At 51.4% G+C, this 14,040-nt stretch overlaps 1 protein-coding gene and 1 long non-coding RNA gene across 4 annotated transcripts in view; one reads left to right on the top strand and one right to left on the bottom strand.

Annotated features, from left to right (window-relative positions):
- Positions 1-1,160, bottom strand: part of MLLT1 (MLLT1 super elongation complex subunit) — a 31,210-nt gene extending 30,050 nt beyond the window's left edge. Inside the window, exon 1 of the mRNA XM_086862682.1 lies at positions 1,019-1,160. Coding sequence (XP_086718808.1) covers positions 1,019-1,030 — 12 coding nt within the window. The 5' untranslated portion in view covers positions 1,031-1,160. The remainder of the gene's footprint in view (positions 1-1,018) is intronic.
- Positions 1,161-1,438: 278 nt separating this feature from the next.
- The window catches only part of LOC147649333 (uncharacterized), a 34,803-nt gene continuing 22,201 nt past the window's right edge, over positions 1,439-14,040 (top strand). For 2 of the 3 annotated variants that reach the window (XR_015279175.1, XR_015279176.1), the window contains exons 1-5: positions 1,463-1,735; positions 6,660-6,874; positions 10,013-10,130; positions 11,417-11,505; positions 13,420-13,639. This is a non-coding gene — a long non-coding RNA (uncharacterized LOC147649333). Of the gene's footprint in view, positions 1,736-6,659; positions 6,875-10,012; positions 10,131-11,416; positions 11,506-13,419; positions 13,640-14,040 lie in introns of all 3 variants that reach the window. The other variant, XR_015279174.1, reaches the window with a different exon arrangement.

Here is a 14,040-nt window from a genome sequence, read left to right as displayed (position 1 = left end):
CGCCCCGCCGGCACCTCCCTCCCCGGCAATAATCCCAGGCAGGAATTTGCGGGAAATGCTGCTCACACCCCCCGCCGCGGGCGAGGCTGCAGCGGCCGCCCACGGAGGGGAGAGGGCTGAAACCCCCCCAGAAGGGTGTGGGGAGGTGCCCCCTCTCAATGGGATTGGGGAGGGGGTGTGATTCCCAAATGCGGGGTGGGAAGGAGGAGTCCCCATTAAATGAGGGGTGTGATGTGCTCCCCAAAATGGGATTGGGGAGATGATGTAGCCCCCCCCTCAATGGGGTGTGTGGAGGAGGTGTGTCCCCCAAATGGGGGGTGGGGAGGAGATGCCCCCACAAATAGGATTGGGGAGATGTGTTCACGCAAAAGGTGCAGGAAGGAGGAGGTGTGCCTCTCAAATGGGATTAAGGAGATGTGTCCCCCAAAAGGGGAGTGAGGAAAAGGCGTGCACCCCCTCCAAATGGGGGGGTGGGAAGGAGGTGTAACTCCCCAAATTGGATTGAGGGAATCTGCCACCCCCAAAAGGGTGTGAGAAGGAGATGTGCTCCCTAAATGGGGGTTGTAGGGAGGAGGTGTGTCCCCACAAAGAGGTGTGAGGAGGACGTGTGCCGCCCAAAAGGGACAGGAGAGGAGATGTGCCTCCGCAACAGGGTGTGGGAAGGAGGAGGTGTGCCCCCCAAATGGGACTGACGAGGAGATGTGATCCCCAAAGGCGAGATATGCCCCCCCCAAGTGGGATGGGGAGGAGGTGTGCCCATTAAAGGGTGTAGAGAGAACATGTATCCCCCCCCCCAAATGAAGGGTATGGAGGAGGTGTGCCCCTCCCCAAAGAGCGTGTGACGAGGATATATACCCCCGCAAAGGGGGGCGATGCCCCCCAGCCCCCCCTTCCCGACAGGGGCGCCCCCCCATTCAGGGCCCCTTTCCCGGGGCTCCCTCCCCTACATGCCCCCCTCTCTGAGGGGGGGCGGCACCGCCCCACCCCTCCGGCAGCGCGGCGCGGCCGCTCCCCTCACCTGATTGTCCATGGCTGGGCACAGCAGCGCCGCGGGCCCCGCTCGTTCGCTCCCGCCGCCGCGGCGGTTTCGCTGCCCGGTCGGCGGGGCGGGGGGGAGAGAATCTCTTCCCCTGCTCTGTCCACGAGCGAAGCCGCTCTGTCCGTCCCCCCCACCCCCCTCCCCACCGCCTCGGCCGCCGCCTGCTCGGTCGCGGCCCCTCACGGCCCCGCCGCCCGCCTCATTGTGTGTCACTCACAGGCAGCGCCAGCCCCGCGCCCGCCCCGCGGAACCGGAAACCGCCTCAGCGCCACAGCGGCCCCCGCGCGCCGCCAATGCCCGCGCGCCGCACGCCGAGAGGCGGGGCCCCGCCCTCCTCACCGTGATGGACAGGCGTATTCACTAATGAGCGGCGGGCGGGCTTTAAAGTGGGCGGGGCTGTGGGCGGGACCAGCGCTGTGGGTCAGACGGGGGGCGGGAGCGGGGTCTGGCCGCCCCCCCCAGCCCCGTGTGGGGCGATGCGGCGGCCGCTCCGCTCCGGCTGCTGTCCCGGTGCTGTCCCCACTTTTGTCCTCGGTTCTGTCCTCCGTGCTGTTCCTCTTAGTGCACCACCAACACCGGGAGCAGGGGTGTGGGCCTCGCCGTACGCTCCCGGCCGCGCCATCCCGCCCCTTCTGCTCCCATCCCGCCCTCGTTCCACGTTTCCCCGACGGTGTGTTAATTCCCGACACAAATGAGGTGGGAACAAGGGCAAACGAGGGAAGCCGCAGGTCCCGATGCGGTGGGGTCGGTTGCCCGGGATGGCCGGGCAGGGCTCGCCTTGTTCTCCGCAGCCTCACTCTTTCCTGCGCCTTTTTTCTCTCTGTCCGTCTCTCCCTCACGTTCCTCCGTCTCATTTTCCTCCTCCTTGTCTTTCATTTTCCCTCAGTGCTCCCCTTTTCATTCTGCCTATCTCTCATTTCCACTCAGTTTCTCTCATTTGCTCTTGTTCTCCCCCTTTTTCCCTTACTCCTTTATTCTCCCTTGTTCTCCCTCATTTTTCCTTTGCTCTCTCGTTTCAATTGCCCACACTCTCATTTTCTTTCAATTTCTTTCCTTTTTCTCTCAGTCTCCCTAATTTCTTCCATCAATCTCCCATATTTTCTCTGAGTTTCCATTTTCCCCTTGGTGTCTCTCTTTTTATTTCTGTTTTTCTTCTTTCGCTCTTTCACTCTTTTCCCCTCGGTCTCCCTCATTTCACCCTCAGTATCCCAAGTTTTCTGTCATTTTCTCCCTCAATCTCATTTTCTTTCAGCTTCTCTCCGCCCACTCTCTCTCATTTTCCCCCTCAGTTTTTCTCGTTTCCCCCCTCATTTTCTTTCCTTTTCCCCCTCAATCTCCCACATTTCCTCTCAAATTTCCATTTTCCCCTTGTCTCACGCATTTATCTCCCAAGTCTCCCTCATTTCCCTCTGTTTATCTACTTTTCCCTTTGGTCTTCCTCTCTTTTTTCTCCTCTCAGTTTCCCTCATATTATGTTTTTCTCCTTTTCCCCTCAGTCTCCCACATTTCCCCCCTCAGTCTCCCACATTTCCCCCCTCAGTTTTCCTCATTTTTCCCCTCAGTCTTCCTCATTTCTCCCCTCAGTCTCACACATTTCCTCTCACTTTCCATTTTCCTCTCATTCCCCTCATTTTTTCCCTCAGTGCCCTTAATTTTGCCCCTCAGTTTCCTATTTTCCCCTCGCTCTCCCTCATTTTCCCCTCATTCTTCCCCTTAGTCTCCCACATTTCCTCTCGGCTCCCATTTCCCCTTCACTTCCCTCATTTCTCCCCTTTGTCCCTCATTCCCCTGCAGTTCCCTTCCCCTTCCCGCCTTCCTTCCCCCTCTCCTCCCTCTTTCCCCCTCCCGGGGAGAGTTTTACCCTTTTATTTTTTAGAGTTTTTAAGTGACAAGTTATAGCTCCCAATTTTGCCAGCCCTATAGGAACGCGGGACTGATCTTTACAAGTGCAATTGGTGACTGTTTCCGACCAAACTCGCTCAGAATTTTTCTCCGTGCAACTTTCTTGTTTGAAATAGTTTGTTGATCTCTGGGAGGCAGCAGAAAAACCCCGTGTTAGCCAATAACTCTGTGTGTTGCTGACTGATCGCCACAGGCGAGGATTAATCGGTTCCCAAATCGTTCTAAAGAGCCACTTTACCTCATCAACCTGATAGAGGACATTAGCGAAGCAAAATGCTTAATCGCTTCAGTTAACAACAACAACAACAAAAAAGAGCCTGATTCGGGTTCCTTTAAATGCTCCGGTTTTAATTTTCCATGTTTCTGTCTGATGCAGTCCCAAGAGACATCTCCTTGGACAGTCCCTTTTCTTCTCCATTGAGAAAGGGCCTCTTTCTCTGGGAGTTCTCATTGATATCTTTAATTGTGAACATTATTCCCATGCACGTGACTCTTGGGTCTAAATCTTTTTATTTTCTACCTCCCCATCTTGGCTATTCACTCACAGCCTCATCACAGTCCTTGGTGGTTACGTGCTCCCAGGGCAGAATATTTCCTGGGAATGTCTTCGTGTTTCCCAAGTTTTGTCTTGCTCTGCTGAATTTCCACCTTGTGCAAGAGACGTTGTTCAGACACACCAGACCCTGAGCTTTCTCTTGAAAAATTGCTTGTTACTTCCTCTGAAACATTGTTAGAATTTGCTTTTTGTTTTAATTTCCCTCAATGGCAATTTTTTCATTCCTTCATTTTTGCCCAGCCTGGTGTTAATGGTTGTTTTTGTGCTCTCCCAGTGCAGGACACAGCTGCCATCCCACTTCTGCTTGGGTCGCTCCTCCAGCTTTCAGGGGCAGGATCTGAGCAAGAATTTGGACACTTCCAAGATGGGAAACCCAGAGCCAGGTGCCTCAGCTTCCACATGCACTCTGGCAGCCCAATTTTTGGGCATTAAACCACATTTTTACTGAACAATTTGGGGTGTCCCATTTAGGGTAAGCACCACCTGGTGCTCCAAGCACTCTCTGCCGGGACAACAAGTTTGGAGCTGGACTTTGCTGATCCCTGTGGATCCCTTCCAACTCAGGATATTCGATGAAGTGGCGTGAATGGATTATTTTAAAATGTGCTGGGGTGGCTCTTTACATTCAACTGTGAAAACACTCAAGGAGAGAAATTCCTAGAACCAGCCTTTGCTCCGCTAGCAGTTCCCAGCCTGAACCGTTTCCAGCGCAACCGCTGATCAAACCTACCCCGATTTTCTTTTCAAGTTCCCCTCAAAAAGGGGAAAAAAAAAAAATAAAAAATCACAGCCAAGGGTAGAAAATTTGCCAGGCTCTTTAGGAGCGTGTTGGGAGTTTGGGGTGCTGGGGATGCCGGAGCCAGCAGCCGTCCAGGCTTCTCCAAACTCCTAATTTTGCAGGGAGATCTCAAGCTAACGAGCTGTCAGCCGAGTGCCTTCGCACCCGAGGCAGCCGTGGGCTGAGCTCCTGGTTCTTTATACCTATTCCAGCAACTTCTGGGCTTTGCAATAAGCGTCTGCAAATCCAATTAGCGTCTTTCTTTGTGGCACTGGATGCTGGCAGAGATCCGCTGTGCTGCTGCCATCTACAGTAGGGCCAGTGCCAATGGATAAGAAACAGCCCTTATTTGCATATTCAAATATGCAAATGAGACACGACAGCTCTCCTTCATTTTTGTTTGGGTTTTTTTTTATTTTTTATTTTTCTTTCCAGAGTCTTGCCTCAAAGATCCTTGTCTTGGACTGAAAGGTGTGTGTTTAATCTGGCTTGGCCCATGGTAGGGGACCATGCCAAGGGCTGGTTCTGTCCCGTGAGAGTTGGGGATGATGGAAAATAAAGTGGAAAAAAGACTTTGCACTGTGCTTATCCCTGCCTTGGCCAGGGATGGGAAAGATTTCGGGGGTGTTTTCCCAGGTTTCAACCCTGGGAAAGGACAACACGTTCTTTCTCTCTCCTGCCTGTGCACACCATGGATACTTGACAAGCCGAACGTGGCTGTTCCTGGGGAGTGTGAGCAGAGGAGGCAGCAGCAGAGATCAGATGAGTCCCGGTGCTCCAGCGGGGAAAGTCCTGACAGAGCAGCCCAGGTGACCCCGCAGTCACCAGACTGGCAGAGCCCACCCCAGCTCTTGGGATGATCTGAGGAACAGGCAACTGCAGACAAACTGCCCCTCAAGGCACCTCTTCCCTCCCCTGTCTCCCTTTCTCTGCAGGAACACAGCACTGACCCCCTCAAGCACACACCCTCCCAAGCAGCCCCTCCAGACCATCCTCACACAGCCCAGAATGCCTGAATTTTCAGCATTTTTCAGAAGTTCTTTCCTCTAGGTTTATCATCCCTCACTGCGAGGTGGGCTGTACCTCAGCTGTATACTGACTGCAGGTCCCTGTCATGGTTTTGTATGTCTGTGCTTGTGGCTTGCCCTTCCTGCCTCTGGAGAAACAAGTTTGTTTCACTGTTTTTCATCATTCATTATTATTTTCTCATTACTAATTTAGTTGTAGCCTTCCCTGCTTCCACTCTTGCACTGAAGACCACGACTTCTGTGGTCAGTCTGGGCCCTCTGTGGCTTGGACACCAGCCAGGGAACAAGCAAGGCTGATTCCAGCACAGAAAGAATCAGGCAGTGCAGAAAAATTATCGTCTTTTAATAGCTCTAAAGTGTTTAAAGATTTGGATAAAAACCTCACATTTGAGCAGGATTCCTCTGAGAAAATTCACTCTGCCGCTTTGTGTCCACATGCTTGAGTGGAAAGTTCTGATGTCAGTGATTTCACTGCCTTCTCTTCCATCTGCAAAAGGATTACAGTGGTCTTCACCCACTTCTGCAGAGCAGATCCCATGAGCCAAGTGCTCTGTGCTCCCAGGATGAGCAAATCTGCAGCTAAACCCCAGGATTTGTGATATTTAAGTAAGAAGGGGCAGAGATCTTTCTCCTGGTGTTGGCCATGGCTTTGCCAACCACAGCATCACGTCCTCGTGTGCAGCCTCTGAAAATGTCCTGAATCATGAGGCTGGGTTTCTCTGGGGGAGCCTGGGTGCTGCCCTGCTCTGTGCCTGGCACAGGCTCACCTCAGGGTGACAGGGAGAAGTTGGGAGTGAGGTGAGTGAGGGCTGCAGCCACGCCGGCTCCTGGTTTGTTAATCAACACTGGGATCCCTGCAGGGAATCCTGTGCTTGTTTCAATCAGCTGAGAACCCCAGCAGTGTTTATTCTTCTAAAAAATTATTTTCTTTTGCCTGTTGTCTGCCTTCCCCTTCTGCAGTTCACACTCCACACTGCAGCGTTCACAGAACATATTTAACACTGATGTAGTGTAGCAAAAGCCCAGATTGTTAATAACCAAAAACTCTGATTGCCAAAAAGATACTCCTAGCAACTACTAGCTGCATCTGGGAAAAATTACAGACAGCTTGGAAATTCTTTGGTTCCTTATTAATGAAGGACTTTGTAAAAAAACCCAACCCACACTGTAATACAGTTTAGCTTAACTAAGTTCTTTTGTGCCCGAGGAAAATCTAAATTATAGCATGCTATAGCTACTGAAAAACGCAGAAGGATTTAAATGTACAATAACCCTCTGAACCATAAGGAAGAGGGAAAATTTTCTTAGTAAGCGGGAACACAATGAGAATTTATTTTATTCTTTCTGGGTATTTAGTGCTGGTGAAAAGAGCCAGATGAATAGACCCAAGCACGTCACGTCCCTTGCAGATGCAACATGGGCAGCACAAACGTCTTCGAACTGCCCCGCCAACGTGACCCAGTTCTGAATGAGCAGCACCAGCTTGCTGGGGGAGAAAGGAGCCTGTCACTATTCAGCCCCTGACCCCTCTGCTCCAGGCTGTTAATGAAGGGGCCTCATTAACACCAAAGGTGAGCTTGGCATTATAATGGGCTGCTGAAGTGACACCCATCACTCCTCCATGCTGGCTATTGAGGTGATGGCACCTTCCCCTTGTGCTCTGCACACAGAGGTCAGCTCTGGCCAAGTGTTGGAACAGCCTGGTGCTGCCAGAGCTGGCCAGACCTGCCACAGGGAGAATTTCACCAGCTGGATTTGTCCCAGGCTAAATACAAACTGCTGGCACAAGGACAGCTGGAGAAGATGGGCCAAGGCACCTCATGTGGCCACTGGAGCAAACACAATCGTGGGACAATAGGAGGGAGGGAAATCCACTGCTGAAATCCGTGTGTGCTCTGCACAGGGCTGCTTTTGGCTGCTGCCAAAGTCTGAAAAGTGCCCATCTGCATGCTGAGAGGCCACCTTGTGACTGGGGGCTGTCACCCTCAGCAGGACAACCTTTAGGTCACTGAAAGATACCAGATGAGGGAAAAAATCGCCTGAAAAATAGAGCATGACAGAAAGAGATCAGTAGGGAAGTCTGACCAGCACCCAAGAACCTATTCTGAGCTGTGTTCTGGGTTGAAGAGCTCAAATAGTGAGTAGGAATTGCTATCCCACATTGCCTGGAGCAGCTGTGGCTGTCCCATCCCTGGAAGTGTCCAAATCCAGGTTGGATGGGGCTTGGATAGTGGAAGGTGTCCCTGCCCATGGCAGGAGTGGGTCTGGATGGGCTTTAAAATCCCCTCCAAACCAAACCATTTCATGATTCTACAGAGGCAGAACCTCTCCCAAGGCCCTCCCAGTGCTTGGAGTTTCCTGGGGCTCTAAGGTGGCAGTGCAGTGGCTGCATACTCATGTTTGCCCTGGTTCTGAGCATCCTGAGCTTTTCTCATGTTGTGTGGAGCCTTTTCCTCTTGGGACTGGTGTTTCTGCTGTTTCCAACCCCAGTAATTCATCCTGGTGGTTCTGAGAGCCACTGGCATTTTCCAAGGGCAGTGCACCCCCAGCCTGGTGGTGTGTGATGCTCTCTGCACTCAGAGCACACTGTGAGACAAAACCAGAGCTCCTGGAGGTGTTTCTCAGAGCCTGTAGTGTTCCAAGCCTCAGCCTGGAGAAAAGGAGGCTCAGGGAGGACTTCTGGTTCTCCACAACTCCCTGACAGGAGGGTGCACACATGTAGGGGTTGGGCTCTGCTCCCAGGGAAAAAGGGACAGGTCAAAAAACAGCCTCAAGTTGGTCCAGGGGAGGTTTAGGTTGGATATTGAGAAAATTTCCTCACAGGAAGGGTTGCAAAGCATTGGAATGGGGTGCCCAAGGCAGTGGTGGAATCACCACTGCTGGAAGTGTTCAAAAAACTTTTGGATGTGTTCCCTAGGGACATGGTTTAAGTGGTGGTTGGACTCAATGATCTGAACCATAGTGATTAATTCTGATTGTATGAAATTATTAAGAATTTCTGGCCTTTTTTGGTGGATTCTGAGTCAGCTGCTCCCATGGCAGATTCCATTAAAGTGTTTTTAAAAAAGAGCTTTCCCCTGTCTGCACAGCAACTGCAGGGAGATTTGCCAGATATGCAAATATATTCAAATGAGCTCTGCTCTACCTGGCTCAGGTACATCCCAGCTCAGATAGTGCCCCACGCTGCAGCGAGGGCAATGCCAAGGTGCAGTGACTCAGGGCATTTGGCTGGCCCTGCCATGCTGAAATTCAGCCCACTGAAACTTCAGCTTTATCAGTGCCATCGTTACCTGTGAGACAGGAGCGCCCCTGATTGCAGCAAAGCCGTTTTTTAGCAGCGTGGCACATCTCAAACACCCCGGAGCTGGATTTTGTTGCATAAAAGCACAGCCAGTGCAGTTTCAAGGGAGTCAGGCTGGGATATAAAGTGACAAACACATGTGACAAACACTGTTTCGACTAACACAGGGAGCATTCAGAGCTGTCACTGTGGAGGCAGAGCTGTAACAAATTCCTTCCCTTTGTTACTCAGCCATCAAATCAGCCAGGTAATACCCTCCCATGAGTGAAGCCACTGCACTCATAAAGTTATAAACCATCAATATTTGAGCTGGGTGAAGGATACAATCAATTTGGACACATTTTACTCAGTTTTGGAAGTGTGCTCTGCAAACTCCGCAGGTGCTTGGTTTGGGTGCCTGGGCATTTTTATTGGCCAGGAGATCTATTTTAAATACGTGTGAAATGTGTCACCAAACATCTGACATATGTGGGAAACATATTCCTGCACCGTCTGGGCAGTGTGTGAGGTCACTGGGGAACAGCTTGAAAACAGCAATCATTTGCATATGGATATAGAGTTATTTATTTGGTGACACCGTCCCAGGGGAGCAGGGGCATGGCCCAGGTCTCTGTAGGTCACAGGCGATGTCAGGGGTGTTGAACTTGTGAGGAGGAAAATTGTGAGGGCAAATATAAATGGCTGAAGTGTTTGTGCCTGGAAATTTTTATTTGATCCTTGTAAAAAAAGTTTTGTGGAGGCTAAGAGGCATAAAGAGGAAAATAATGTTATTTTGGACCCTTTGCTCTATGATATTTTAATCACTAAGAGTCACAGAATGTCCCAAATTGGAAGAGACCCACAAGGACCATGAGTCCAACTCCTGGTCCTGCACACACACCCCAAAAATCCCACCCTGTGCACCCCTGAGAGCATTTGGCTTGGAAGGGACCTTAAAGATCATCCCATTCCAAATCTTAATTGGAATTAATCTATATCTGTGTCTCCTGTAAGGATGGTAAATGTTATTTAATGTTACATGGGTAAATTATGAAGCCTGATAAGATGATTCATGATGAACAACACATGCAACTTGTTGCCATTTTTGCTCTGTTTCACAGATTTGGGGTTGATTTCACTTGTCAGTGCTCTGGTGGATGTTAATACTTGGCAATATTAGGATAGCAAACAGCAAAATCTCACATATATTAATTCCTGCATTTTCACACGACAGATCTTCATTGATTAATTTTTAAATTGGTCCCAGGAAGCACTTAGTGAGATACTGCAATTTGCACTTTATTGGCATTACATGGCACTATTCCTTGCTCCAGCTCAGCAAAATATATTCTTAAGTGTAAGTAAGTGCCATCGATATCAATGGAATTATTCATATTCTAAAAATTAAACATATGCTTAAACATTTCAGGGAGCTGAGACAGCTGGTCTCTTGTTGAAGGCCTATCTAAATAAATGCAGCATCTACAGCAGATTGTGAGATTTATAACCCCATGCACAATTTAATGACGGATATTTCAGCATTTCAGGTAAATCTTTGCCTTTTGTTAAATATTTGTGTCAAAGAAGCGAGGTGTGACATTTCAGTACAGTCCAGTTTTGTGTTTGAACACATCTGTGAAGAACCTCTGCAGAACTGAGCTCATGAATAGGGACAGAAGCGACTGAATGTTCATAGAAAGTGAACAAAAAAAAAAGAAAAAAAAGAAGTGGAGACCGATCCTAATTGAAACCACGTTTTGAGCTCTAATGGGAAGGCACAGAAAAATTAATCCTTCCATTTTAGGTATTTTGATAGCAGCCATTAGTGCAGAGTTGAAGTTATTCAAACCACTTTGCCAGACAGAAGGGAGCTGCTTGTTTTTCTTCTGCCAGCAGCAGTGAGAATGTCTTCCCAAGTGGAACCAAACCACGGGGGTTTACAGAAACAGCTGAAGAGATTATTTGATCTTTTGATTAAAACCTCATTTTTTGGTCAGCTGGTTTATTTGCCCAGGTAATGGCTGTGCTTCTCCTTCCCCACATCCCTGGCCAAACCCAGGCCTGGCTGTGGGTGCAGCTCAGACAGAAGGACACAGGCAGGGACCTCAACACCCTGCAAAAACAGTGACAGAAAATTCCCTGCATACAGTGACAATATTCCCTGTCAGCTAGTCAGGACCTGATAGCTTCCACCTGTCCAGAGCAGCCACCAATATCTATGAAATCCTGGAATTTATGGTTAGTTTTGTCTTCTAAGAAAAGTGGGCAGCAAGGATGTAGGGTAAACAGTGAGGAAAAGAAAAAACAGAGTATTTTTCTTAGCAGTTGTGAAGTGGGTGGGACAGGACTGCCAGACCCCAACTTGGAAATCCTGTGTCCAACCTCAAAAGTTCCACTGAGAGTTGAAAGGACAAGATTTTTAAAGTAATAATTCCTGGAGCTTATCTCTTTCCTTCCTGGGTTTCTCAGCCCTTTGTGTTCCTGGTTTCAAACTTTTGACTGCGGACATGGGAGATTAAAACTAAACATAAAATCAAAGCTGAATCAATGTTGGTTTCATATGACTCCAGCAGAAGGTTCTTTAAATCAATCCTGAAGATTGCCAGGGTGGCACTACAATCCCAGGACAGTGTGACATCCATTCCCTGTTTCAAAACTACCCTGTCCTTTCTCTCCAAGACACTTAACAAATAAAGATCTTTTCCAAAAGGCGTAAGCGACACTCCAGTGAAGCAATTTCTTTTCCTGGCATTGTTAAGAGCGGGGACTGAGTTATTATTAATTACTTTTGCATTATTTATGTGGGTCTGTGAATGTGCAATATCTTTTACAGATAAATCACCCTGCCTTGAAAAGTTTCCAGTGTGCCAGCCAAATCCTGGGAATCTGAAACAGCAGGAGGCAACTGGTGCAGCAGAACAGGTAGATGTTAATCCTTGATGCTGCAGGACTGGTGCCTTATCAACGTTTTTCTTTCATTTGTTTTGCAATTGCACCAAAGAGACTCAACTGATGCTGTTGTTTCCCAACCTCTTTAATCTGGCATCAGCTGACAGGAGCAGCCTCCATCCTCTTCTTTATTCCTGCTCCTTCTCATGCCTCTCCTTTCTGTGGTTTATGCGGCCACTTGGAGAACCAAAGCAGGGAAATGGTGTGGCAAAATTAAGGAGAGGTTTCTTTGTGGCCGGTCCCAGCCCTGAGCACGGGGATTTTGCGTTTCCTCCTGCCCTGCCCGCTGTCCTGTGCTGAGCTGGTGTCACACCCCTCACACCCACAGGGCCGGGGCACAGGGAACCCTCACAACTCCCCAGGGTGTGGAGAAGGGGCCACTGCAGCCTCTCACCCCTCGAGGAGTTCCCCGTTCACTGTTCTGGCCATCCCCTCGTCCCCCTGACAGTTTTTAGGGGTGTTTGTCAGTTCTGCCGCACAGACTGCAGCCATGGCTCCCCGGCAGGAAGGACAGAGCATCCCCAGCAGCTCAAGGACATTTTGGAGGTGCAAACCCAGCCTCACATAGCCCTGTTCAGCCCTGGGGATGCCCAGAGCACCGTCACAGGCTGCTTTTGGGGCTGCTTTGCTTTCTCAGGCTGCAGCCCTGCTCGATGCAGGAGGCCCAGCCTCGGGCACTGCCGCCCTTTTAAAGCTGCTTTGTGGGTTTCTTTTCTTTTCTCTCCTTTTTTTTTTCTTCTTTTCCCCAGGTTCCCAGGGCTGGGGATTCAGCTTCTGGCCTCATCCAGAAATCCCCGAGGGTTTCAGATCCCCACGAGGCCTCTCAATGTCTTGATCTGCTTGAATAGGCATTTTTAACGCGGCCCCGGCTGTCATCGGGGCCTGTTACAGTCACTCAACTGCAGCAACATTGTTCTCCCGGCAGCAGCGCCGGGGACACCTCCCTTATTTCCATACTGCACGGGGGGATTTGGCCACTGGGCCGAGCATCCCACCGGGGCTCGCTGGCCGGAGGTGGCCAATTAGCCCCGCTCGCCCCCAGCCCAGCCCTTCATCCCCCCGGCCTCTCCCAGCATCTCCAGCCCGCGGGGCTGCTGGCGCCTGTCCATCTCGGCGGGTCCTGCCGGAGGTGAAGGTGACCCCCTTTTCCTGTGCCAGGGGCTCCCTGGCAACGCCGCCTTTTCTTTGGAAGCGGCCTCCTCCACCCCCTGACGGGGCTCGGGGCTGTGAAAGCCCCGCTGCACTTTTGAACTTGCTGCCGGCGCGTTCAGTGGCTGCGCGGGGCAGCGGCGGCGGCGGGGCCGGGCCCAGCGGGGACCCGGTGCAATTGCCCAGAAGTTATTAATAGGCTGGGGAAGAATGTGATGGGCCGGGGGAAAGGGTGAGGAGGGGGGAGAGAGGCAGAGAGGGTCAGCGAAAGGGAGACGGGGTGATGAGGGGAGAGGTGGGAGCGGTGGCACGCAGGGGAGACAAAGAATGGGCACCAGCTCGGGCAGACAGGGCCATGCACAGGCTGGAGATGCGAGTTCCCGGTGCCCTGCACCTCGTGCAGGTGTCTGAGGAGTGGCCGTGCTGGAGGAGAGGTGTCTGACCCCAGTGCTGGGGCACGGAGAGAACAGAGAGACCAGGCCTGGGAGTCCAGTCCAAGGCAAGGCATCCCTCTCCCGGGATGAAATATTGCTCGGGGTTCATGAGCCAAATTTGCCATCTAGTGGCCCTGGGGACTATTGCAAAGGAAGCCACGAGGCAGCCGCGGCCGTGGGAGAAGGCACTGCCGGTCACCTTCTCCGCAGAGATAGAACCCAGCATGCTCCTGCTGTTGCTTTACTCATAAGGGCCCAAAAATGGTCAATGGAGTGACATTACCTTTGTGTGGCTGCCTTGCAGGGAGCCAGCCTGAGCCACCTGCCAGCCTTGGTGCTCACCGGTGACAGTCCCTGCAGGCTGGACCAGGACCCAGACCCACCACAAGGCTCAGCTTGTCACTGTGAGCAGCAAGGTTTAGGGAACAGGAGAGTGTCCTATGACTTCGAGAGAAACAGTGGGGACAACCTAGAAAGTACATCACTCTTTCTCTGAGACTCTACACCTCTTTGTTCCTGCAAAGGTAATGACATTCTTATCTAATGTCATAGAATCACAAAATCCCAGAATAACTTGAGCTGGATCCCTCAGGGATGATCAGTGCAGCCCCTGGCCCTGCCCAGACCCCCCACCAAGCCCACCCTGAGCATCCCTGAGAGCGCTGTCCAAACGCTCCTGGAGCTCTGGCAGCCTTGGGGCCGGGCCCATTCCCTGGGGAGCCTGGGCAGTGCCAGCAGCCTCGGGGGGAAGAACCTTGCCCTGAGATCCATCCCAAGCCCTGGCACAGCTCCAGCCCTTCCTGGGCTCCTGTCCCTGTCCCAGAGCAGAGCTCAGCCCCTGCCCCTCCGCCTCCCCTCGGGAGGAGCTGCAGCCCCCGAGGAGCCTCCCCTCAGTCTCCTCTGCTCCAGCTGAACGAGCCAAGTG

Source organism: Cyanistes caeruleus, chromosome 25, assembly GCF_971803275.1.
Source record: "Cyanistes caeruleus chromosome 25, bCyaCae1.hap1.1, whole genome shotgun sequence".
Lineage (NCBI taxonomy): Eukaryota > Metazoa > Chordata > Aves > Passeriformes > Paridae > Cyanistes > Cyanistes caeruleus.
This window is presented reverse-complemented; position numbering and strand designations above follow the sequence as displayed.